The sequence below is a fragment of the Crassostrea angulata genome, chromosome 2, assembly GCF_025612915.1.
Source record: "Crassostrea angulata isolate pt1a10 chromosome 2, ASM2561291v2, whole genome shotgun sequence".
Classification (NCBI taxonomy): domain Eukaryota; kingdom Metazoa; phylum Mollusca; class Bivalvia; order Ostreida; family Ostreidae; genus Magallana; species Magallana angulata.
Window position 1 is genome coordinate 21,907,678 of NC_069112.1, and position 26,146 is coordinate 21,933,823.

The 26,146-nt window shown below is 33.7% G+C and overlaps 2 protein-coding genes and 1 long non-coding RNA gene across 3 annotated transcripts in view; 1 reads left to right on the forward strand and 2 right to left on the reverse strand.

Moving 5' to 3' along the window:
* The window catches only part of LOC128170467 (complement C1q-like protein 4), a 290,459-nt gene that overhangs the window by 79,831 nt on the left and 184,482 nt on the right, over positions 1–26,146 (forward strand). The window lies entirely within an intron of this gene.
* Positions 1,478–4,338, reverse strand: LOC128170472 (uncharacterized). Its single transcript, XR_008241846.1, has 2 exons — positions 4,030–4,338; positions 1,478–1,774 (listed from the first exon to the last, which is right to left on the reverse strand). It is a non-coding gene; the product is annotated as an uncharacterized LOC128170472 (long non-coding RNA).
* LOC128170459 (centrosomal protein POC5-like) lies at positions 13,953–24,895 on the reverse strand. The gene is made up of 12 exons (XM_052836231.1): positions 24,749–24,895; positions 23,635–23,725; positions 22,978–23,119; positions 22,489–22,632; positions 21,506–21,756; positions 19,398–19,468; positions 18,251–18,449; positions 17,386–17,565; positions 16,450–16,603; positions 15,733–15,932; positions 15,333–15,551; positions 13,953–14,243 (listed from the first exon to the last, which is right to left on the reverse strand). Exons 2-12 carry the CDS (start codon positions 23,710–23,712, stop codon positions 14,091–14,093), a joined length of 1,791 nt encoding a protein of 596 aa, XP_052692191.1. The 5' UTR covers positions 23,713–23,725; positions 24,749–24,895; the 3' UTR covers positions 13,953–14,090.

Sequence of the window (26,146 nt, forward strand, 5' to 3'; positions counted from 1 at the left end):
ATCATCAAGAAATTCTGCATCGCTGACAAATAAAGTTTTCTTCTGTATAATGAAATACCAATTAACTGACTATTCGGACAATAGCAAGTTTATTGTCCCATTCAACAGCTACTATTTCCCTTGGCTTTGCCTCATTAAATATTTGCTGTCTTGGGGGACAATAAACTTGCTATTGTCCTCATACCCAGTAAATACTAAATAGGCATATAATATCCCATCCACCTACATTTCATGTTATATAACCTCCCGTTTGTAACCTTCAATTTCACTGTAAAGTCAACATATCTGTCATAGCCGCAAGTTTCACAATTTATTTCTGCTTCTCATGTACTTAAAATTAGGGGCCTTAATATTGCTTACCAATTCCAACAAGAGACATCCCTCTAACTATTGGTAATCATTAAAATTCATTTCATGAATCTACGCAACAATGATAAACCTTCAAGTACAGTCACTCTCAATTTTACAAAAGTATTGACGGTACTTTATCCGAAACTGTTCCTTGTATCTTTAACTTAGTACACTAACATTTTTATGAAAAGACGGTTTGTCTTAGAATAAGAAAGCTAATGCAATTCTGAGAAAAAGAATACCACATATTGCCAATTCCATTGAGGTTTAATAAAAATATGGCCATTTAAGTGAACCCACCATTTCCAATTTCCTTTAGTAAACACAGATTTACAGGGTTCTCCATAGTAAAACATCTTTATCTGACCTTGTAGAGGTCAACTTTTGTTCAACCACCTTTAAAAAGAAACCTTATTCAATACAACATATGCCTACATGATATAATCATGATAAAAGCTTCACATCACTTAGAAATACCCTTACATGTATACCCCCCACCCCCCAATCTTTTGATTTTCATAAAAAGTCATGGTTTGAAATGTTTTACCTAATTTTATGAAACTTGTGGCAATTTCCTTGAGTCATTTCTCACACATATTTGAAAACAATCATCAATGATTCTAAAATGTGATCTTTATTTGTTTATTGTATGATTTGTACCATTTTAATTAACAAATAGACAGCTGTCCTGCTTGTGATTTCTTGTTTTCATGAAAAAAGTAAGCTAACAATCATATTTAGTGAATATCTAATCTATTCTGATTTCTAGTCTTCTTCTAACCATGCTAAAACAGTAAGTTACAACCTACAAGTTAGACATCTGCCTTAAATTAGAATTAAATTCAAACACACCCAGGTAGCTGGAGACAGAGTTGATTTCAATGAAAAATGTTCAAATTTGACATGTTTTTCTACTTTTTTATGCATATATACCTTAGAAAGGTAGAAATAGGTTGTTTCTTGTTAATTTCAAAAGTAATTATCATAGCAGATGTTATTTCAAAGTCAAATGTACATTTACATATCCTACATGTAATCTTAATGCAGACAATTAAATAGGGGGGGGGGGGGTTCAATTATGTAAACACATCTTAATATCTTTATGAAATAAAAAATAAAGGAAACATAATTGTATACTTTTATTGAAAAACAAATTTTCACAGCAATTATGAATTTCTTTAAACAGCCTTAATTTTGTTTTCATAATTTCTTATCAAACACAAACCACAACATGGCATGATGCTTTCTTCAAGTTCCATTATTGTTCATGCATTATCGGATTTAATTTGAACTACCAGTAAATAGTCTGTAGAACACAAGTAATATGCATGTGGATAGAGGTGACAGGTTAATCTCAGGAGCTGACCCACAAGAATCAACAGGTACCGGTAAAAGCCATGTGGTAACAAGAGTCTGTTTTGAGCTGAAATAAATTAAAAAAATAATTAGCTGTGTTTACATACATGTACTAGTAATAGCTGTGTTTACATTAACATATGCATAGTATTTCTGTAAAAAATACACTGACCATGCAGTGTACCGGGTAATAAGTATGACATATCCCAATACATGACATAACATTTAGGCAGTACAAGATCAAAAATTTGCATATCAAGTCATAATATAATATTAAAAAATTTTCATAGGTATAAACACTTATCAAATTGAGAAAGAGAGAGAGTTTGAGAGAGAGAGAGTTTATTACCATACTTGTAGTGCAACAGTCAATATTTCAATTCGTAAATTACAAACGATTATTACCCACCGAACAGCGTCAAAGTATATGTACTGGTATTAGCTTCTGGTATACCATTTTTTATCAATTCTACTGTGTATTTTTTGTTTGCAAATAAATTTAGCAAGGGTTTTTGTTTATTTTCTTATAAATTACATGTTTTAAAAACAATACTACGTGTAATAAGCATAAAACATGTATGAGTAAACTTAAATTAATGAAGAATTTTTAACAGATTATTTTTCAAAGAATGTGGTACATTACATGTATGTCAATCTTTATAAAACTAGCGTATATTTCGTGCGCCATAAATTGCAAGTTTTTTGTAAATATCATTTACTTGCATTATAGGTATATATGGTCTAACCAAAATTTTCTTCATAAAGCTACAGCTGTATGTACCACATATATGTTTTGTCACAAGTATACATTTTTAAAAAAAATACCCAAATTCCAACAGTTTAAATAAACTCAACTCATTCTCTGATAAGTTCATTGTGTTTTGTGCGTGCATATCTTATTTGTCTGCTGCAACAGCAGCCAATCAGCGGTAAGCTGAATCCACAAAAAGAAAGTTTGTGTTTTAGGAGCGGGTAAATTGTTTATGCGACACTGTCAAGAAAACCACACCAAATAATAACAAGAAACATAAATATTCACTTAAATGTATTCTGTTGTAAAGTAAAGGTTTTTAACACTTAATGCATCTTGCAAAACATGTGATGACCTTAATCATCTGTCATATATCTGATATACATGTATATGTAAAAGATGGGAGAAATAACTACAGAACAAAGTGGGATTCGAACCTGGCCCTCTGAATCTCTAGTCAAGTGCTCTACCAACTGAGCTACATGTATCTGGCACCGGTATTCAAACCAGTGTGACCGTCACATTCCTCCCCCTTAAATGATCTTCACCCTCGAAGATCATCCCTGGCAGGATCGAGTTAACCTGTTAGTTCCAGGGGTTGGTCACAACACCAATATTGTAACAGGATGGGAGAAATAATGAAGGGATTTGAACCTGGGCCCCCTGAATCTCTAGTCAGGTGCTCTACCAACTGAGCTATCTGGCACTGGTATTCAAACCGGTCTGATCGTCACATATATAAAGAATTATTTTAAACAATGTTGTTCAATTAAAAATAACACTCGCAACCTTCAGTTTTTGTCTGTAATTAATCAATATTGGCGTGCGATCAGTTCTCGCCGAGTACCATTTCTCACCAGTGCATTGTTACGTCATTTTATCAACACATAAAATTATATACGAAAATATGATGTAACAGTGCACCAGCGAGAAATGGTCCTCGGCGAGAACTGCTCGCACGCTAGTACTGCCAGTAGTCAGATTAAAAAAAGAGAATAAAAAATTACATTTAAAACATTAACAAGGACAATTTAAGTACACATCATAACTGCTAAACAAGAAAAATTATGTGAACTGGTAGAATGGTAGGCATAGTTCTAACTTGTAACCTACATGTACAAGTACATGTACCGGGTACCCGTTGGTCTGCTAAACCTCTCTAATGATACATTGATCGGCATCATAAAGATATTAAAGTCATGTTTTAACTCTGAAGTATACAATTTTATTTACTTGAAGTTATGTCTACAGGGTATTCATGACTACATTTGGAGTCCTCTGCACAAGAATATATGATATGTTTCTAATTAGACCCTGCTTTGAATTTTGAGTTGAAAATTCACAATCTGTTATTTTTTTAAATAGATAAATTCAGTTACCCTTTCCAGTCCCCCATGAACCTCGAGCGAGTCTAAACACCCATGCAACATGTAAAAATTACACGTTAGTAAACAAACACCCACACCATAACAAAAACATCTAACAGTGTGCACGTACTTACATGTACATCTATACTATATACTAAATTTTAACCAGTTAACAAGAAACTTTAAAAGGAGTAAAAGCCTCACCTTCTTCAGTAACATCCACATAAATCACACACTTTAATGTCCATCTTTTCTCCTTTATTACTCGTAGCTTATCAACGGCTGATCGTCGACAGAAGTGTGGCTGTCAGAATTTCCTCGTAAACGATTCACACGAGAAAAGTATCCTCCTTAAACAAATATGTAGTATTGTTCCCTGTGCATGTTCATATGTTTCACAGCAAATTGAAAATGTATGTGAACACCGAAAGAATACACAACTTCTCTTCTGCATTACGGCTCTCTCTTTTCTACAATGCCTTTCGTTAGGCTACTGTTTACATTCGGCGCGCGCGCGCGGGGGTCACAAACAGGGGCGCCCCGACAAATAGTTGCACATAGAACGATTAAATAATGTGTGTTCATTGAATCCATAAATGATATAGATGAAAAAAATGAAATTGAATCACAACAATTTATCTAAGACGCAACACAACGTAATGCAGTAAATGCCTGGGCCTTAATGTGGCATTTGTTCGCTTGTGTGTCTATGTAGACATATTAACTCGTTCATGTACGATTCTCACATATTTCTTTTATGAAATTTGAAAAAAAATTTTGGACAGAACTTGTTTAATTTGATACCAAATGACATTATTAAATATATTAAAAATAACTAAATTAATTTTTTTTCATAAAATGATAACGATTTTTGCTATCAGAAAAATACGTGTATGAGCTGCTGACCCCTAATTATAGGGGCCAGCCCTTTTTTCTTAATTTTAAATGAAAGCTCTCGTTATTCTAAACAACTTTTGTTCTATATGTATTAACAAAATATTTTTAGTTTAAAGGTTATAATACAAAAAGCAACAAAATTTCAGCCCCGAAAAAATCTTAAACTTTGGCGACAAATAGCTCAAAAACTAACAAAGAAATTACCAAAATTTTCATGCCAGCAAAATTATAAAATGTTACCGACAATTTCGCCAAATTTCATGCATCTATCATCTGTAGTTCCCGAGATCAACTCTGGACAAAAGACCCCCAAATTTTCAATTAAAGGGCAATAACTCATAACCGGAAGTGAATTTTAAAAATTTGAAAAAAACGTCTAGAGATATTAATATCATCTACATACCCTGAAAGTTTCATAGCAATCAGACAAAAAATGTTCGAGAAATCTCGTGCACAAAATTTGCGGGAAAAAAAAAAAAATAATAACTAGAGCAAAGCTCGTTGCAAAGCAACGAGTGGGTTTTCCGCTAATGTCGAAAGTAATGCTAGAAGTACCTCTAAGAAGCAGTGTTCTTAATCTAATGACAAAAGTAACTTAGGTACAAAAAAGATTTTAAAAATCGAATGATTCTTGGTATGACTTAACAAAATCCGAATGATTTTAAGTACGACTTAACAAATTTGACTTCATTTTAGGTAAAAGTTAACTTTACCTGGAACTAACATCTAATTTCTTAACCCAGAATGCAAAATTAAAATGTCCGTAAAAAATCAATTTTGTTTAAAACATAATTCTGAGCAACATTTCCTCTACACTGCTTGACCTTGACCTATAACTTGAAATTTTTCCAGCTGGCATTTAGCTGTTTCATTGCCCCTAACATATAGGCATTTTTGTTGAATCTGACCAAGATTAAGCATATCCGGGAAATAATCTACTGTCTAAAACTAATTTTATTAAGATCTGCTATGACCTTCACATTGACATGGTTCAAGGTCACTGCACGCCATTAACCAATAAGCTCTGTTTAGGCAAAATATTAGCCAATTAGGGGCTAAAAGGAGAGTATATATATGCTCTTAAAATATGGATTTTTGTGTGATCTGATATGACCTTGACACTTGATCTACAAATATCATTCGAGGTCATTGCATATCCTTTGATCAAAGGCATCATGTGGGTGAAGTATGAGCCTGATTGGAGCAAAGGGAGAGAAGATGTACTCCAGACAAGGATTTTTTAAATATAATTCTGCTATGACCTTCACAGTTTACCTTGAAAATAGGTTCAAGGTCACTACACACCCTTTACTCAAAAACTCTGCTTATGTGAAGTCTGAGCCCTATAGGGGTTAGTAGAAAGTATATATGCTCTGAAAAAAGGATTTTTGCATGATCCGATATGGTATTTCACCCTTTACCTAGAAATTTCATGCAAGGTCACTGCACATCGATTAACGATAGAGACAGTCTGTGAGTATTAGCCAGATTGGACCAAAGGGAGAGAAGATATGCCCCAGACAAGGATGTTATATATGTAATTCTACTATGACCTTAACCTTATACCTAACAACATGGTTCAAGGTCACAGCACATCCTTAACCCAAAGGAACCCTGTGGATGAGGTATGAGCCAGATTGGGCCAAGGGGAGAGAAGCTATGCTCCGGTCAAGCGATCTCGGATGGACGGACGGACAAACTGATCACTAGAAGCCCACACAAACTTGCTTTCTATCTAATTTGAAATAGTATCCATGCTATCTGCCCATGGTGAATAGTCATCAAAACCATTCATCAGCAGAATTTGATTTCCCTCCTTTTTAAACTCGGAACACCTCTGACCTAATTAGATCACCGCATTAAATACAAAGTTTGATAACTCTAATTTGTTTATCATCAAGAAATTCTGCATCGCTGACAAATAAAGTTTTTTTCGGTACAATAATATACCAATTAACTGACTATCTGGACAATAGCAAGTTTATTGTCCCACCCCTCAGCAACTATTTCCCTTGGCTTTGCCTCATGAAATAGTTGCTGTCTTGGGGGACAATAAACTTGCTATTGTCCTCATACCCAGTACATACTAAATAGGCATATAATATCCCATCCACCTCCATTTCATGTTATATAACCTCCAGTTTGTAACCTTCAATTTCACTGTGTAAAGGCAACACAACAGTCAAAGCCGCAAGTTTCACAATTTATTACTGCTTCTCATGTACTTAAAATTAGGGGCCTTAATATTGCTTAGGCCTAAAAAAAAAAAGTTGTGGGTTTCGGCTAACCCGACCTAACCTACAAAAATGGCCTGATCCTACCATTTTTAGATGCCTGATTTTATCCCACTGTGAATTTCATCTTATTTCCAATAAAAAATACGTTTTTAAATATGAAACAAACAAACATTCTTAGGATTCAGGCCAAAAAAAAATAGATAAAATAAAAAAAAATCCCCACCTACCTAACCTACTTTTTTCATCAGTGTTACCCTAAACACACTATTTTTTTTTTAGGCCTTACCAATTCCAACAAGAGACATCCCATTAACTATTGATAAACATTAAAATTCATTTCATGAATCTACGCAACACTGGTAAATCTTCACGTACAGTCACTATCAATTTTACAAAAATATTGTCGGTTCTTTATCCGAAACTATTCCTTGTACATGTACCTTTAACTGCAATTAGTACACTAACATTTTATGGAAAGACGGTTTGTCTTAGAATAAGAAAGCTAATGCAATTCTGAGAAAAAGAATACTACATATTGCAAATTCCATTGAGGTTTAATAAAAATATGGCCATTTAAGTGAACCCCCCATTTCCAATTTCCATTAATAAACACAGATTTACAGGGTTCTCCATAGTAAAACATCTTTACCTGACCTTTTAGAGGTCAATTGTTGTTCAACCACCTTTGAAAAGAAACCTTATTCAATACAACATGCATCTACATTATATAATCATGATAAAAGCTTCACATCACTTAGAAATATCCTTACATGTATACCCCCCCCCCCCCCCCCCATCTTTTGATTTTCATAAAAAGTCATGGTTAAAAATGTTTAACCTAATTTTATGAAACTTATGGCAATTTCCTTGAGTCATTTCTCACACATATTTGAAAACAATCATCAATGATTCTAAAATTTGATCCTAATTATTTGTTTATTTTATGATTTACACCATTTTAATTAACAAATAGACAGCTGTCCTGCTTGTGATTTCTTGTTTTTATGAAAAAAAGTAAGCTAACAATCATATTTAGTGAATATCTAATCTATTTTGATTTCTAGTCTCCTTCTAACCATGCTAAAATAGTAAGATACAACCTACAAGTTAGACATCTGCCTTAAATTAAAATAAACTTCAAACACCCAGGTAGCTGGAGACAGAGTTGATTTCCATGAAAAATGTTCAAATTTGATATGTTTTTCTACTTTTTTTCTGCATATATACCTTAGAAAGGTAGAAATAGGTTGTTTCTTGTTCATTTCAAAAGTAATTATCATAGCAGATGTTATTTCAAAGTCAAATGTACATTTACATATCCTACATGTAATCTTAATGCAGACAATTAAATAGAGGGGAGGGGGGGGGGGGGATTTTTCAATTATGTAAACACATCTAAATATCTTTTATATGAAATAAAAAATAAAGGAAACATAATTGCATACTTTTATTGAAAAACAAATTTTCACAGCAATTATGAATTTCTTTAAACAGCCTTAATTTTGTTTTCATAATTTCTTATCAAACACAAACCATGCACAACATGGCATGATGCTTTCTTCAAGTTCCATTATTGTTCATGCATTATCAGATTTAATTTGAATTACCGGTAAATAGTCTGTAGAACACAAGGAATATGCATGTGGATAGAGGTGACAGGTTAATCTCAGGAGCTGACCCACAAGAATCAACAGGTACCGGTAAAAGCCATGTGGTAACAAGAGGCTGTTTTGAGCTGAAATAAAAAAAAAAATAATAATTAGCTCAAAGTACATGTATTTCCTTCTGGTATACCATGTTTTATCAATTCTACCAGTTTTTTTTTTTTGCAAATAAATTTGGCGAGGGTTTTGGTTTCTTTTCTTTTAAATTACATTTTTTAAAAACAATACTATGTGTAATGAGCATAAAACATGTATGAGTAAACTTAATGAAGAACTTTTAATAGATTATTTTTCACAGAATGTGTTACATTACATGTATGTCAATCTTTATAAAAGTAGCGTATATTTCGTGCGCCATAAATTGCAAGTTTTTTGTAAATATCATTTACTTGCATGATAGGTATATATGGTCTAACCAAAATTTTCTTCATAAAGCTACAGCTGTATGTACCACATAATCATATGTTTTGTCACAAGTATACATTTTTAAAAAATACCCAAATTCCAACAGTTGAAAGTAACTCGATGAATTTTTCATTCTCTGATAAGTTCATTGTGTTTTGTGCATGCATATATTATAAGTCTGCTGCAACAGCAGCCAATCAGCAGTAAGCTGAATCCACTAATAAGAAAGTTTGTGGTTTAGGAGCGGGTAAAATTGTTTATGCATAATGTAGCTGACACTGACTTGAATAGATCTGATATATATGTACAAGATGGGAGAAATAATGACAGAACAGACTGGGATTCGAACCTTGCCCTCTGAATCTCTAGTCAAGTGCTCTACCAACTGAGCTACATGTATCTGGCACCGGTATTCAAACCAGTCTGACCATCACATCCCCCCCCCTTAAATGATCTTCACCCTCAAAGATCACCCCTGGCTCTTCCCCTGGCAGGAGTTAACCTGTCAGTTCCAGGGGTTGGTTACAACACCAATATTGTATGGGGATGGAACGATCCACCGATGCACCGGTGCATCACGGTATTTATTTTGACGATATTTGGATTGTTACATTTACCATTAATACATTACGATACCTATGCGGACTTTGTTTTATTTTCCAAAAATATCTGAGCTTCATATATCGGCTATTTTTTAGTCTGCGCGCCTAATATGAAAGTACAAAGATGGCGGAAAACCTCGTAAAGTTGTCAAACCTGTAGGAAGCTAAATCTGGAGTGTGGACAACTTTTGGATTACTTGTTAATGAAAAAGTAGTGTATATGAGACTTAAGTAATTTGTAAATTGTGCAACGCTCATTTTAAATATATCAAAATAACTTTGGACATGCGGTAATACATCGACAGATTGAATAAATTTTTAACCCTTATTCATGTTTTCATTTAGTTGCAATGTATCGTGATATGTATCGTATCGCATCTCATGTATCGTGATATATACTGAATCGGCTAAGTACAGAAACGTCCAAGCCTTAATATTGTAACAGGATGGGAGAAATAATGAAGGACCAAACCAGGAATTAAACCTTGGCCCCCTGAATCTCTAGTCAGGTGCTCTACCAACTGAACACTGGTATTTAAACCGGTCTGACCGTCACATATATAAAAAGTTATTTTAAACAATGGTGTTCAATAAAAAATAACACTTGCAACCTTCAGTTTTTGTCTGTAATTAATCAATATTGGCATGCGATCAGTTATCGTTGAGTACTATTTTTCATCAGTGCATTGTTACGTCATTTTATCAACACATAAAATTATATACGAAAATATGATGTAACATTGCACCAGCGAGAAATGGTCCTCGACAAGAACTGCTGGCATGCCAGTACTGCCAGTAGTCAGATTAAAAAAAGAGAATATAAATGAAAAATTACATTTTAAACATTAACAAGGACAATTCAAGTACACATCAAAACTGCTAAACAAGAAAAATTATGTGAACTGGTAGAGTGGTACGCATAGTTCTAACTTGTAAACTACATGTACAAGTACATGTACCGGGTACCCGTTGGTCTGCTAAACCTCTCTAATGATACATTGATCGGCATCATAAAAATATTAAAGACTTTTTAGTCATGTTTTAACTCTGAAGTCTGAAGTATACAATTTTATTTACTTGATGTTACATGTATGTCTACAGGGTATTTATGTCTACATTTGGAGTCTTCCGCACAAGAATATGATCAATGACATATGTTTCTAATTAGACCCTGCTTTGAATTTTGAGTTGAAAATTCACAATCTGATTTTTTTTTAAATAGATAAATTCGGTCATCCTTTCCAGTCACCAATGAACCTCGAGCAAGTCTAAACATCCAGTAAACAATGTAAAAAGTACACGTTAGTAAACAAACACCCACACCATAACAAAACATCTAACTCTGTAATTCTTATAAAATTCTTAACCCAGCAGATGTTAAATCATCAAGATATATTTGTAAATTCATACGCGATGGACATATCATAAGAAAATCTATGTACAGTACCAACTACATGTATATTTGTATACTGTATGTATGACTTTCGCCACATGTGGATTTTGTCAATAAATTGAATTGTAATTTACACAAAATTCTGGTAAAAAGGAGAAAAAAACAAGTGAAAGGTACAACATTTGGGATTCAATTCTGTTAAAAGGATTTATATTGTCTGGACTAGAAAAATAACATACATCAGTGACAGTGTGCACGTACTTACATGTACATCTATAGACTAAATGTTAACCAGTTAACATGCTGACATTTTAACCACTATAGACAAGAAACTTTAAAAGGAATAAAAAGCCTCACCTTCTTCAATAACATCCAAATAGATCACACACTTTAATGTCCATCTTTTCCCCTTTATTACTCGTAGCTTATCAACGGCTGATCAATGGAAACATACACATCCGTCGACATGGTCGACAGAAGTGTGGCTGTCAGAATTTCCTCGTAAACGATTCACACGAGAATATATCCCTCCTTATACAAATATGTAGTATTGTTCCCTGTGCATGTTCATATGTTTCACAGTAACTTGAAAATGCATGTGTACACCGAAAAATGCACAACTTATCTTCTGCATTACGCTCTCTCTTTTCTACAATGCCGTTCGTTACTGTTTACATTCGCGGGTCCGCGACAAACATTGCAAACATTTGTTCTGCGTGGCCGATTAGAACGTGTTAAATAAGTAGTTGAATTCATAAATGATATAGCCTAGATGAAAAAAAAATGAAATTGAATCACAACAATTTATCTAAGACGCAACACAATGTAATGCAGTAAATGCCTGGGCCTTAAAACGGCATTTGTTCGCTTGTGTGTCTATGTAGACAAATTAACTCGTTCATGTACGATTCACACATATTTGTTTTATGAAATTTGAAAAAAATAGGGCACAGAACTTTTTAAATTTAACACCAAATGACATTATCTAATATATTAACAATAACTGAATTAATTTGTTTTCATAAAATGATAACGATTTTTGCTATCAGAAAAATACGTGTATGAGCTGCTGACCCCTAATTATAGGGGCCAGCCCTTTTTTCTTAATTTTAAATGAAAGCTCTCGTTATTCTAAACAACTTTTGCTCTATATGTATTAACAAAATATTTTTAGTTTAAAGGTTATTATACAAAGAACAACAAAATTTCAGACCCCCCAAAACCTTATACTTTACCGGCAAATAGCTTAAAAACTAAAAAACATTTTGCCAAACTTTTCATGTCAGCAAAACTATAAAATGTTACCAACAATTCTGCTAAATTTCATGCAACTATCTTTTGTAGTTCCCGAGATCAACTCTGGACAAAAGACCCCCCAATTTTCAATTAAAGGGCAATAACTCATAACCGGAAGTGAATTTTAAAAATTTGAAAAAAACGTCTCGAGATATTAACATTGTCTACATACCCTGAAAGTTTCATAACAATCAGACAACAAATGTACGAGAAATGGCCTACACAAAATTTGCGGATAAAAAAAAAAAATAATAATAAGAAACAGTAGAATAACAGAAGGGTTTTCCGTTGAAAAACGGAAAACCCTAATAAGAAACAGTAGAATAACAGAAGGGTTTTCCGTTGAAAAACGGAAAACCCTAATAATAAGAAACAGTAGAATAACAGAAGGGTTTTCCGTTGAAAAACGGAAAACCCTAATAATCTTTCCCGCACAATAATAGAAAGGTCTTCCGTTGGAAACGGAAGACCTTAATAATATGTAATAAACAATTTAAACTAGTTCAGTATCTTCATAAATACTATTATCAACAAAAGAAAGATACATTTGATTGAAACTTACACCGATACAACACAAATGTAAAAAATGACGATATTCGAGCTTTGTTTACAAAACAAAGAATTATGAACTCTGTATCTTGCTTATAACTTGATATTTGACTTTCAAATTTTGACATAGCATTATAAACTTCTATATTTATCAATATAAACATTAAAAATGGAAAAACAAAATTAGAAAATTTTAAGTCAAATCGTGTCCAAGTCCCTTTAACTGAAAGATTAAGTGCGTCTGCCTGTCCATTCGTCCGCCTGTCTGTCTGCCATCTGTCTATCAGTCTGTACACTTTTATGTGCATTTTTAACACAGTCTTAAATTGTAAATGTACCCGATCAAATGTAACCGAACTTGGTTTTAAGCATCCTCTAGTAAGAGGTATACAAATTAAGGGCCATATCGATTTTTTACAGAGAGAATGTAGAGTTATTGATCATATTTCGGCATTTATCTTTTGAAAAGCATTTTGTCTGAAAACTCAAACTTATGAAGCGGTATCATTTGACAATTAAAGTTAGTTTAAAATTCAATGGGTTTTGATAAGGCAACATTTTGAATTGGGACTTTCACAAGTGAATTAATTGAAAAATATATATATTTTAAAAATCATTTGAAAAGGAAAGCCGAAAATTGTAGGAAAGCATCCCTAGAAAATGAAGGTTAAAGTTTGTTTTAAATTAATTCATGATTTTCATGTGATGGCGGGGGTCATAAGGGGCGGATTTTTACATAAGAAGAAAAAGAAAATCTTTTTTAAAATCTTTTTTGAGACTGATTGGCCAGACAAGTTTAATAGTTTGGGTAGAAGTATCCTCGGTTGTTCAAATCGGTATTCATTTCACAGCAGGTTTCTATTCTTGCTAATGATCATTCAAATTGCTAATCAAAACTTGCTACAGTAACTTTATGTATATTTTAGCCAAAAAAAAATCAATACCAGTAAAAAAGTAATTCATTTATATGTACAACCAATAAATATACATTTAGTCATATTTTCTTCCCAAGATAATCAAATATAACTTTTTACATTGAAATTCGTAATATTTTAAAAATTCTACATATGCCTTGTTTTATTTTTAAAAAATCCTTTCATAGATGTTTGTATAATAACTTAATTTCCATTCGAAACTGATAACAGTGTATCATTCTAGTCTAGAAATAAGTTAAATGCATAAAATATTTGTGTATATTTAGTTATGAATATCACACTTAGGCTTAGTCCACTACTTTTACAGTTTGTAAGTGGGCGGGGCCTGATGACGTCTGTCCAGCAATCTTTCTGTGGGACACACCCCCTTGTGAATAATCTGCCAGGGTGGTGCTCTTTTTGCTGGGGTACTTCACTGCGGTGGCTTTTCCGATTGTTTCCTACAAAAAAATACACCATGTAGATTCAATGCAATAATTCAAAATGTATTTTATCAAAATTTACTTTTCTTTTTTTTATATTTTTCTTTTTAAGTATTAAAATGACTTTTTTTAATAAAATTGGCAAACATTTTGTTCATATCTAAATTTTTATTTGGTTTAATACAGAAATCAAAACTTCTGAACCTTCTGATTTGTCTAATTATGAGGATGTTAAGCCTGAGGAATCCCTTTCCAAACACACTTATTGTAATAAAGAATATATTTTATCATAAAAAAGTATATATGTGAAGATTAATCATGTTCTACACACAAAATATCAACCCATCAGTTACTACACAGACTTTTGAATCCACCCCCCCCCCCCCCCCAGCCCCCTTTAGATCTGCTCATTGATGTTGAGACTAATAATATAGGAATTGAAGGAACAGGGGGAGGGAAATAAAATCTTGCATTTTACGAGTCATGTTCAGCATTACCACTCTTCACATCTACAGTCTATCGCACAACAGGCACTTGTTTCTTTATAATCAAAGTTGATATATATAGAATATCACACTGTTGTTTTGATGTCGGCCCTGGTATCAGCCCGAGCGGTTGGTATCGGCCCAAGCCCGAAGGGCGCGGGCCGGTACCATCTGAGGGCTGATACCAGGGACGAGATCAAAACAACAGTGTGATGTTGTTTATATCATATATCTAAAATCAAAGACTTTTATTCAAATTCCAAATAGGGAATATAATTTATGATGAAGCTATGGATTTTTTTTGGATTTACAAAACTCGTTCGATTTTATTCTTATATCACATGCAACATAAAGATTTACCTTGTAATATAATAATAAATACATCAAAAGGTGTCTAACTCTCAATTACGTGAAGTGTCCCCTGCTGTTAATTGCAATTATTTCATGTATTGCTTTAAATGGCTGACTATTTTCTTGTACAAGGATTGACCTACATAATCATAATATGGCATGCTTGCCTCTATTTACCTCTACCTGCATTAGCAGCATCCAAACATGGCTAGGACAAACTTTTATTACAGAAACAAGGGCCAATGTACCATGTTCTACACAAGGCTGATACCTTAGAAACAGGTTGGTGTCTCTCTACAATAACAGAACTCATGGGCGGAGCCACACCATTGACCCCAAGGTCACCAGGTCGTGACCCCCCTGAGGAGGCAGGGCGAGGAGTTCTGACACCACCCACTGTGGCAGAACTGGGTCGATGGCTGTCAATCTTGCTGGTCACTTTGGCTGGAATCAATTTCCCCTTTTGGGAACTTGTCACCCTTGAAGCTGCCTGAAAATGAGAAGAAATTATACATTATAGAACTTTAATTTGAACATAAAGGAAAAGACTTTTTTTTACTATCTTAGGCCAAGAATGTATACAAGATTACAAGATATGAAGGAAGGTCCTTAATAAATCATCAAGGTTTGCAGATTTTCAAAAATTTAAGAATAAGTACTTGTGCACTCACCATGTTTGCCTTGGACTGGGCCATACTAGAAAGTGTGGATGACCTTGATCCTTGACTTGTAATGACCTTGGGGGCATGGGCCTCATGCTCAGGTCTTGAGGTAAACACTGCCTCCTGGGGGATGGTTTTTGGGGCGCTGAAGTCTTTGTCCGGCAAACTGCTCTCCAAATTGTCAGAAAGGTCTCCAGAGGGCCTGTTTTCTGCAGATGCGAAATAAAAATTTTTTTTTTGAAAAATGATGTTGACGATTTTTTCAGTTTAATGAATAGAAAGTGTGATCACTGTGTACATTCCTCATTTGATATTTCAAAAAATTTCTGGAGCATATCCAGAAACAGTCCTTAAATGCTAGTGATTTTTTATTTCCAAGATAACCCACATCTTAAGCAAGAAAATTACAGTCGTCTCCGCAAACAAGTTTATCTCGGGTACTTTAGATTCCTTACTTTACGTGAGTACTTAATTTCGCAATTTCACAGTTTTTTCATCAAATCGGGAGAACATAAAATTGCAAAAGCCGAAATTTAATCACAGTTTCATGTAATTTACATATGTCAGAAAATTAAAAGCGAGAATTTAAAATTCTCACGATTTTACACAGATATTAATCCTAAAGGAATTACAGTAAATTAAAGTTGTAATGAATAAAAGTTGGCTAACAGTATAAAAGATGGGGTGTGCAGCCATGTTTTTAAAGCTGGTCTAAGAAAAAAATACCTTTCTGGTCGTCCTTGTTGAATATGGTCATGGCCTCAAGGTTGAGTGCACACACACCGCGCATGAACGCTTTCTTCATGGCCTCCTCATATTGGTCACGCTGTTTGTGTAGATCACATATCTCCTCGCGGGCTGCACTCAGTTCCTCGCTCAACTAAAGAGCAAAAGAGTAAATTTCAATTTACCATCCTCTTGCAAAGTGGTATGGAATGCTTGAGATATCAATTTATCAGACAACTTTCTGGTATAACATTCAACATCGTTTTCAAAATTTATTTGCTGTTAAAAAAAATTCACTCAAGAAACTTGAAATTGGTAAGGGACACATTGAGATATCAATGTGGTTAGAAGTACAATGCAATTAAAATATAATCTACCTTTTCTTCAAAATTTCATAATCATGCAATCCTAAATTTACAACTGGTATTTCTCAAGGTGATAAGGGACTTGAGATATCAATGAAAATGAAAGTATCTCATATTCTAAATATCATCCCTTTTAAAAATTGATTCATAATGATTGTACCTTTTGAAAAAAAATTTCTCTGACAACTTTTTCTTCCATAGTTTACATAAAGAAACAGAAAAAAATAACCATCCGCACAGATTTATTTATTTACCGCCTAAAAATCGCCCGCCTGCTGGAAAGTCCATAACACAGTTTCTGATTCAGTTTACTTATTTCTGATTTATAGATTAAAACTATTTAAAATGCGAAAAATAAAACGGAAATTGAACGGAATACAGCACAGAATTTCCTGGATGCGAGAAATTAATAATAATATTATTTGCATAGTTTTATTTTAATACAAGCATGCTGGGTCCGATGAACAAGAAATTATACTGATGTGGCCTTAGAGGAGATTAAAAAGTCTAGAAATGGCCAAAATCATCAAGCCCCCTTGGCCTTAATTATTATCGTTTGTATCTCTCTTACCGCTGCCACTTTTGCCTCGTAGTCGTTGGTCAGCTGTAAACAGACTTCCTGTGCCTTGGCCTGACACGCCTTCTCTACGCGGGACCGCCACTTGTTTTCGATGACCGAATGCCACGCCTCCCACACCTTCTGTTGAAGCCGCCTCTCATGGTAGCGACTTGCAAGCTTTTCGGCAAATTTCTACATGAAAAATTGATGTACAAGCTTAAATCAGGATCATAATATTTGAATCTTATGTGTAGTTTAAAAATGTCAAATTATTTGAGTTTGAAGATATTCATATTCACTAATTAAAAGTTCTCACTAATCAAAAATTCAATCAATTCTCATCATTTCCCCGTTCTAGTGAATATCTATGGTTACACCATTGTCTTATTGGTAGTATTTTACAGAGATATCCCCCATTTTTCTATTGATCAATAAAAATCATTTATTAAATACCAGTAACTAGAAAGAGTAAAAAATACATGAATATTTAGCCTCATATAAAGCCTTTTTTGGTCAATATAGTGAGAGAGCAATATTTAATCCACCATTGTATTCATATTTACAAAGAGTAAAGATATTTTTAGTTCTTGAGCATAAAAGACCAGTTTATTCAAGCTTTGTTTTTTACACAGATCCTTTAAGGAGGCAGGATGGACTACAAATTAAATCGTCCTTAATTTTTAGATATGACGTCTTTAGCTATAATGTAACATTCATTAAAGAACAAATCTACATATCATACCTTTTAAATTTGGTGATTTTCCTATATTCTAATTAGGAACTCTCCTTTTAAAAAATATCAATACTGTCTGAAAGCGGCCACAACCATTGAGCCATCTTAATACAGCCCCAGCAGTGATTTATTATACACACTTACCTCCCTTTTGAGGTCTACATGTTGGACCTTCCACTCGGAGAACGTTTTCATGGCGTCCTCTTTGTCCTTTTGTTTACTGAGCGCCTGCGTCAGGTTTGATATCACCTGGTCTTTGCGCTGAATCGACGTCTCATACGTGTGCATCAGTTCCTTCATTCTCTCTATCTCATTCTGAAGGTTTGCGCGTTCTGATGCAGAACTGCATAAAGACAAGGAAAGATGCTCGTAACATTTATGAAAGTAAACAGAAGAAAAATACAGTCAAACAGGACTGGGCTGCCAAAAGAAAACAGTTATTTAAAATGGTTGGAATATCAAATTTAATTCTATATCTCCATTTTATATGGCATTCAAGATAAATAAGCTTGACTGTAAAATCAATCATCGAAATTTATATACTGGCAGGGTATGTGATACATGTATAGAAGATTTCCTCAAGATTACTATGAATGATTTTCCTCTACCCCCGTCTAGTGTTTTCTATCCATTTGTCAAAGACTGGGGAAAGAAAACACTTGGGACAAAAATCATACATCTCATGCCATCTAATATCCTATATTTTGAATAGGCAAAAAAAAAATTTAGTTTCTCAGTCCAAAAACTCAATATTAAGTGTGGAGTAAGTTATTTTGTGTTTATTGCAAGGTTTTCAAAGGAGAAAATGTTGATTTTCCTATTTCAACTTCAAGTTGGAAAACTTTTTATTACTCCACTTTTTGAAATAGCAAAACAATCTGCAAATTCAGGGCTCACTCAGGCCCCAGGGCCATAAAACTTAGATGGGCTCACTTTTGATTTTGGTCTTATTTTTACAAAAGGATTATATAGTGGAAAAGTGAGACTGAGATCAAAAATGAGCTTGTCTAAGTTTTATGGCCCCGGGCCTGATCTGATGCCGCGAGGTACTTGTTGTATGATCCAGGTACTTGTTGTATGATTGAGGTACTTGTTGTATGATTGAGGTACTTGTTGTATGATTGAGGTACATGTCGTATGATTGAGGTACATGTTGTATGATCGAGGTACTTGTTGTATGATTGAGGTACATGTTGTATGATTGAGGTACATGTTGTATGATTGAGGTACTTGTTGTATGATTGAGGTACTTGTATGATTGAGGTACTTGTTGTATGATTGAGGTACTTGCCATTCTTGCTCCCTGATAAGTGTCTGTTTACTCCTCTCCACAATGCGAATCTTGGCCTGACTAAACTCCGCCTACAAATAAGAATTTAAAAGATTATTTTATATCGTATAAAGAATGTTGCCTACATCACAGTAAGACTAATGTCAAAAACGTATCAATACGCCTGACATTACATTTGAATTTTGTCCAATTTTACACCATTTCAAAGGTCAAATGACTGTTTTTATCTAAAATGAAATTAAATTATAAGCAATGAATTTAATATTTAATATGTATTACGGTGCGACCATTGGGGCGAGCGCAGCATGTGATAAAATAATGAATTATGATAAAACAATAAAAATAAAAGTAGCAACGTAAAGTAAATAAATGAATTTGAATGCAGAATAAAATAAACATGCCTATTTTTCCAGTAAATCTTCATTATTCATAATTCATAAGACTTTGATATCTACAAATTATATATAGAATTTATCTCAGATAAAATGTTGTTGAATAATAAAGATTTTAACATAATGTACATTACAATTTATTTCCTCTTTTCTTGCAGCAGACAATTTTCTTAAACTTACATATAAAAATTGACTTATCACAGAGTCCCCCCTCCCCCGTTTAAAAAAAAATCAAATTTACAAATAAAAAAAAAAATTTGCTGATCATATAAGGAAAATGGATCCCCCGGGAGCATGTAATAAATGAAAGGGAAAATAAAGACACTATTGAGCAGCTAAAGAGCTAAAGACATACTACGCACTCCCAATTGTTCACCCGGATTAGAATTTTCCTGATTTTGAGAATTTCTTTTTCTTTTTGCTTGCAAAGATTTTTTGAATGATGTTGCCACGGCCGCTTTTAAAAAAACATTCCTGGAAATTACTGTAAATATAGTGAATAAAATAAATGTGAGCATTCATCCAAATGAGAGCAAGTTACAGCTGTTTCCTATCTTTGAGGAAATGTCCCCATTCGTTAGCTCTGCAAGATTTTGAGAAGATTTTGGTATTTATATTTCAGCAGATTTACAATAACTACTTAGAGTAATTTCCCTTATTGTGACGTCAAAGTTCACGTTGGTCAAGTGTCGTCCGTCTCTTTGAAAACACCCTGGAAAAAAACTATGCGAAATATACTGTTTTGTTTACTTAAAAGCATGATGTTCTTAAAATTACATAATTTATCTGTTTCTCAAATTCTCGCGAGATGTTATCCAGTCTAATGAGATCGACCGACATTGAGGAATTGCATTGTGGGTCAAAATTTACTGACGCCGAAAAATTCTGTCGGATCGATGTGTAAGAAATCCATTGTGACGTCACTCGAAAGGACGATAACTCCGTTAGTCTGTGCGTTGTGTCGTGTCAGCAGTATACTTACAATGCATGAACATAGTCTTATATCTTGTTCTCGTGAGAGTGTGAAATGGGAAACCATAATTACAGGGAACTAATGGGATGATTTAAACAAGGCATTACTGGTCCGATTTACTGACGCCAAAAAAATCCATTGAATGAATGTGCAAATAGTCCAAATTTTCTATTCACACACGCCCTGCCGGTAGAGCTCACTTCGCCCCGGCACTGCGCGCCGGCGAGCTGCGCTCACTATTAGTTTTATATGATATAAAATGGTTTGAAACAGTTCAACGCTTTTTTACAAACCGCTTCACGGTTTTTAAAGCGTAAACTGCCCCAAACCATTTTATATCGTATAAAACTAATAAATATTGAATTCATTCCTTAAATAATAAATATTCCATCCTCCCTTGTCAGAATGGTTAAAATATATACTTAATTATTGACAACTTTATTACAGTTATTTGTTTGTTGGTTTTGTTTCATTTCAGGGTCCGACTTTGGGCGCATGCAGCTTAGTTTTTTACTTTAATCTCACTTAATCAAAGGAAATGAATACCTTAACAATAAAACTGAGATCAAATGTGACGTTGCCTAAATTTCATGGCCAAAGAGAATAGAGTATTCTTTCTACTTTTGCATCAATGCACTACGCAAACTTTTTCTGACAATACCTCAAACTACAGAAGAAAAAAAAACATAAGCAAGAGCAATTGTCACATGTTCGGAAAAGTGAATACATAACTCTTAATTTACCAAAACATTTCTTTTTAGATCTATGGTCCATTGGTCCAGCATTCCCTCCATCTTTGTGACGTCTGGGTCAATGGATGACATGTATTCAGTCTCTATCGTGTTCTGCTCTCTCTGGAACGACCTTTGACCCTCACTTCTAAACGACCTTTGACCTTCACTATGGAATGACCTTTGACCTTGCTCCTGGTTCTCTGATTGGCTGGTGTTCTTTGATTGAAAGAGAGGAGGTGGGACTCTGTGCTGCTCTTCATCTGAAAATTAAACAAGTATTTACATATAAATAATCAGTCTCTTTTGCTATTTTGACTCTGATCAACTAGTATATATTTCATGGAAGGGGGTACTCTTTCTTTGAAAAAATGGGTTAAGGAATGAAAAGAATTAAAAACCTTATATACTCCCAGACACATTTAATATCTTTGTATTATTTACATATCACTCATGAAATGTATATTATCAAGTTCATTAAATACAACAATTCAAACAGGTCAGACATGTATTGACTGTATAAGTTCATTAACATGTAAATGCCTGTACTCTACAAACTATCTCTCTCTCTCTTTATAAAGTTTTTAATTTCTTCCTCTCTCATTTTTTTTACTTTTCAATAAGAGTTTCCACTAACAATATGCACTTGATGGTACACTGGTGGTTTTATATTTTCTAAAAAGAAAGTTTTAATTATTCAGAAGCCATCTACTTCATCAAACTTTCTGCAATATAATTATTTGGAATAAAAAAACAAACATGTTGATTCTCGGGGCCACACATTTCAAAATAATAAAAATGCAACAGGTAGGTGCTTCTTTATTTTTTTTTTGCAAGATTTGCAAAGGGGAATAACTCAGTTTTCATATTCTAAGTTCTGATTGAAAATTCAGTAATTCTCCAATTCAAAATTGCAAAACAGTTAATCAATGCAGCAGCATTTTGCCTGACGTGGCGGTGCCTGAGAACCGATACATTTATTTTTTTGGCCTTACCAGCAGACATGGCATTACGCGGCGTCTCTTGGTCCGACTGCTCAGAATGCTGGGAACCAATAGGACTCTGACCAAAGTCAGGAAGTTGTGCTTCTCTGGTTACCTTGACAACCACCGGTGTTGTGTCTGCATCATCTTCTGATTCTGTGATAAGAGAGAAAACAGTGAACATTTTGTTTGAACAATATTAAGTCAACATGGCTAAACAAATAATTCAATGTTATGATTAGGTTATTAGGCATCTTAATATTTTGTCTACTGTGTCAAATGCTGCTGCTTTTGTTAAAAATTCATTGCTTTTTTTAAAAAGCGATACCGGTACTTATTTTTTATCTTCAGGTTAAAAAAAAGCAAATTGAGAAATGCCCCAGAGACAAACAAAAAAAGAGAAATAGTGGAATAAAGTACATGTACTAAACCCAGTAAAATAGAGAATTTACAATATATTTAATAGGTGCAAGGGAAGGAAGAGGTCTCATGAAATAATACCTTCTTCTCTTTGAATCTGTACAAGCTTCTCTCTCGTTGCCTGTGGAAACGACCCCCTGACCTCTGTCATTGTGTGTGGGATTCGTTTGGGGTCATAGTTCGGGATGACCACTGCGTGCTTGAGCAGTTCCTCATATTCCTCCTGATGTCAGAAGTAGGAACAAATTTAAATCAAAACATGCAGAGAGCAACAAAGCATAAAACTGTCAGTTTTCAGATCTGTCAGCATTTCATATTTAATTGTGAACATAACAGTTTCCAGACAATTAATTCAATTTAACAGGATAAGTGCTGTTAAAATAATGAAATTAAACAACTCTTGTTAAAATTTAGCACTGATTATAAGCAATTCATGAATTCATGAATCTTACAAATGCATTTTTTGTCCCCTGAGATTTTTAAATCTTATAATATAGGTACAGTTGCATTTCATTTTTATAAATAAAAATCTTTCTCAAATTTGTTCCAACAAGATGCATTTACATGAAATGTAACAAAAATAAAAAAGCTAACAAACCATGATAATATAACCATGAAATTCATTTGAAACAATTCACTTCAGGTAGCACGAAGCTATTTTTAAAGTAGCATAAAACCATCTCATTTGAAATTCCAACAATGTATTGGGCAGTATGCTGTGATTATTTGGAAACCTACCATCAATCTACTGGAAACGGAGCTTCCCGGGGAATCTGGAGGAAGTTCCGGAACACTGTCTTCATCCACGGATGACATGTTGCTACAGGGTCTACCAAAAATCACAAGAGATTAAGAACATCATAAATGTAAATGATAAGTAATGACCACTTGTCTTCAAAATAATTTTCAGAATAGTCAACTAACAGAGTGTAAAAATCTCAAACACGTGAAAACAGTTGAACAAATAAACTTCACCATTAATGTATAAATCATTATATCATATATGCCAATACTTGATGGTAGACCCAAGATTAATCAATGAAACAATGCATTATCACTTTAAAAAAAAGTAAACTCTAATAAAATTCTTTTTAAAAATTTCTGTTCTCCCAACTATACTCTGTCCCAAGATATCCTTATTCACATTTTACATAATAACTTGATGTTTGTAAACACCTGGCTCAGGGTTCAAGCGATGTTCATTCAAAAGTACGAAAAATTTCAAAGATAAAACGCCCGTTAGCTTACCAGGTTTGAACACATGGCTAAAAATTGTGAAGTCTACGAGGATTTTTTATTTAATACAGCAAGCCCAGATGATGACAATGAAAAATTGTGCAAGGTATATGTGACTTTCGAATGGAGAAAAGATGTAAACATTCTCGATTATAAATCTCCGTAAGAAATCTGTTTTCATTCTTTTGGTTTTTTCATGTGAAAAATGATGTGTCAATGAATATATATCCTTTTCATTAAATTCAGTTGCACTTCTTTTAAATGTATATATATTTTTATCAAAAATCGTCCAAATGTGCAGCATAAATATCTTGGGACAGACTATAGGCATAACAGACTATAATTTGTGTACAGATGTGTACACTGCTGAATACTCCATGCATAGTGCTGTATAAAGTATGGATCATGGCAAGAGAATGTACTTTTTTTAATAAAATGAGCACTTTTATTTTAAAAAAAAATAACCATTCAAATTTATTTCATTTTTGAGAGAAAATAAAGTATTGGTGAACCATTGTTGTGAACATGTTTTAACACGCTGTAGTGTTTCGTTAAATCCCCCCTTCTGTATAAAATAAAGCATAAATTCTAGAAACAAACAGTTCAGTTGCATTACCTGATGAGTATCGAATAAAAAATATCAGAATTAAGAATACAATCAATACACAGGGTTATTCCATTAATTCAGAGTTTCGTGAACCGCTGCTGTGTGCCACCATGTTTTGTAAACAACATTCAATTTCGCACAAGCTTTGTAAACATGGATTTGATTGGCTGTTGAATGTCACCTAAATCATGAACTGTCAGATGGGTCAAACTATTCCCGGAATAGTTTTATGTAAAAGGGGGGGGGGGGGGGGGGGTTAGGGGGTATTCATCTTCCTTATTTTTTGTTAAAACTTTATTTGATAATTTGAAATGTGAGTTTGAATTCTTTAATGTGATAAAATATTTTTAATATCTTTCTCTGATGCTCATAATTTTTTGCTCACATTCACACACAAAGAAATGTTGCTGCAGAACTCGGTAGCTCCACGTGAAATTCGACGGTCTGCCAACCCGTTTTCCTATGGAGCTACAAAAGAGGATTATCCGCATAAGAAAAATAAAGAAGAAGAAAGAAAGATTGTATTAGATAACATTTTCTGAGTAAACTTAGTAATAGAACTATTAACAAATATAAATGTACAGTATCCTTTTTCTATTTTTTTTTTCATTCAAAAAGTGTATTTCCTCGTAATTTTTATTTTATTTTGTTGATTTTAAATTTTCGTTTTTGACATTGCGCCGCGTGTCGAATTTATGATCTAACATGCTTTCATTTCAGTGATTTTATCTAAACAATACTTAATTAATTTCAAAACATAATTTGAATGCAAATTACTTGAAACCCTTCGATAAACTGAATAACGCCACTTGTCTACGTTATTTTGGGACAACCCTCGTAAATACAATAACATTCTTAATTTTTCTTAATTTCAATTTCTTTGTAAATGCAACATTTTTCCAATTAATAGGATAGGGGCGTGCTATGGGTTTGACATCCCCAACTGGTTCGCGGAACTGAATCGCAAAAATGTGGGACCTTGACTGGTATACACATGTCAGGACGCAAATCAATAAGGTCCTTCAATTTCGAAATCATTTTCATGATAGATATAGACTTTTGAAATTTGAACACAACATCTTCTGCATACATCTTGATTATTTACATATGCATGTAGGGAGCTAAATTCCATTTGTTAAGTATGACTGGGTGGGAATTTCCTCAAATAATCCCAACACTATATATTGATTCTTCTTCGTTGACATGGTTAATTCGTTTTGCTCTTAACGTCTTTAAAATTGAGGATCTTTCGGAGGTTTCTAACGGACTTCCCACTGTACCTACTTGGGGCCTCTAGGTAGCCCTCAGACCCCTCCCCTAGCTGAAGAAAAAAAATCACGCCCCCTCCCAATTCGGAAATTCTTGGATCTGCACTGACCTAAAATTATCTTAAAATCTCTATATTTA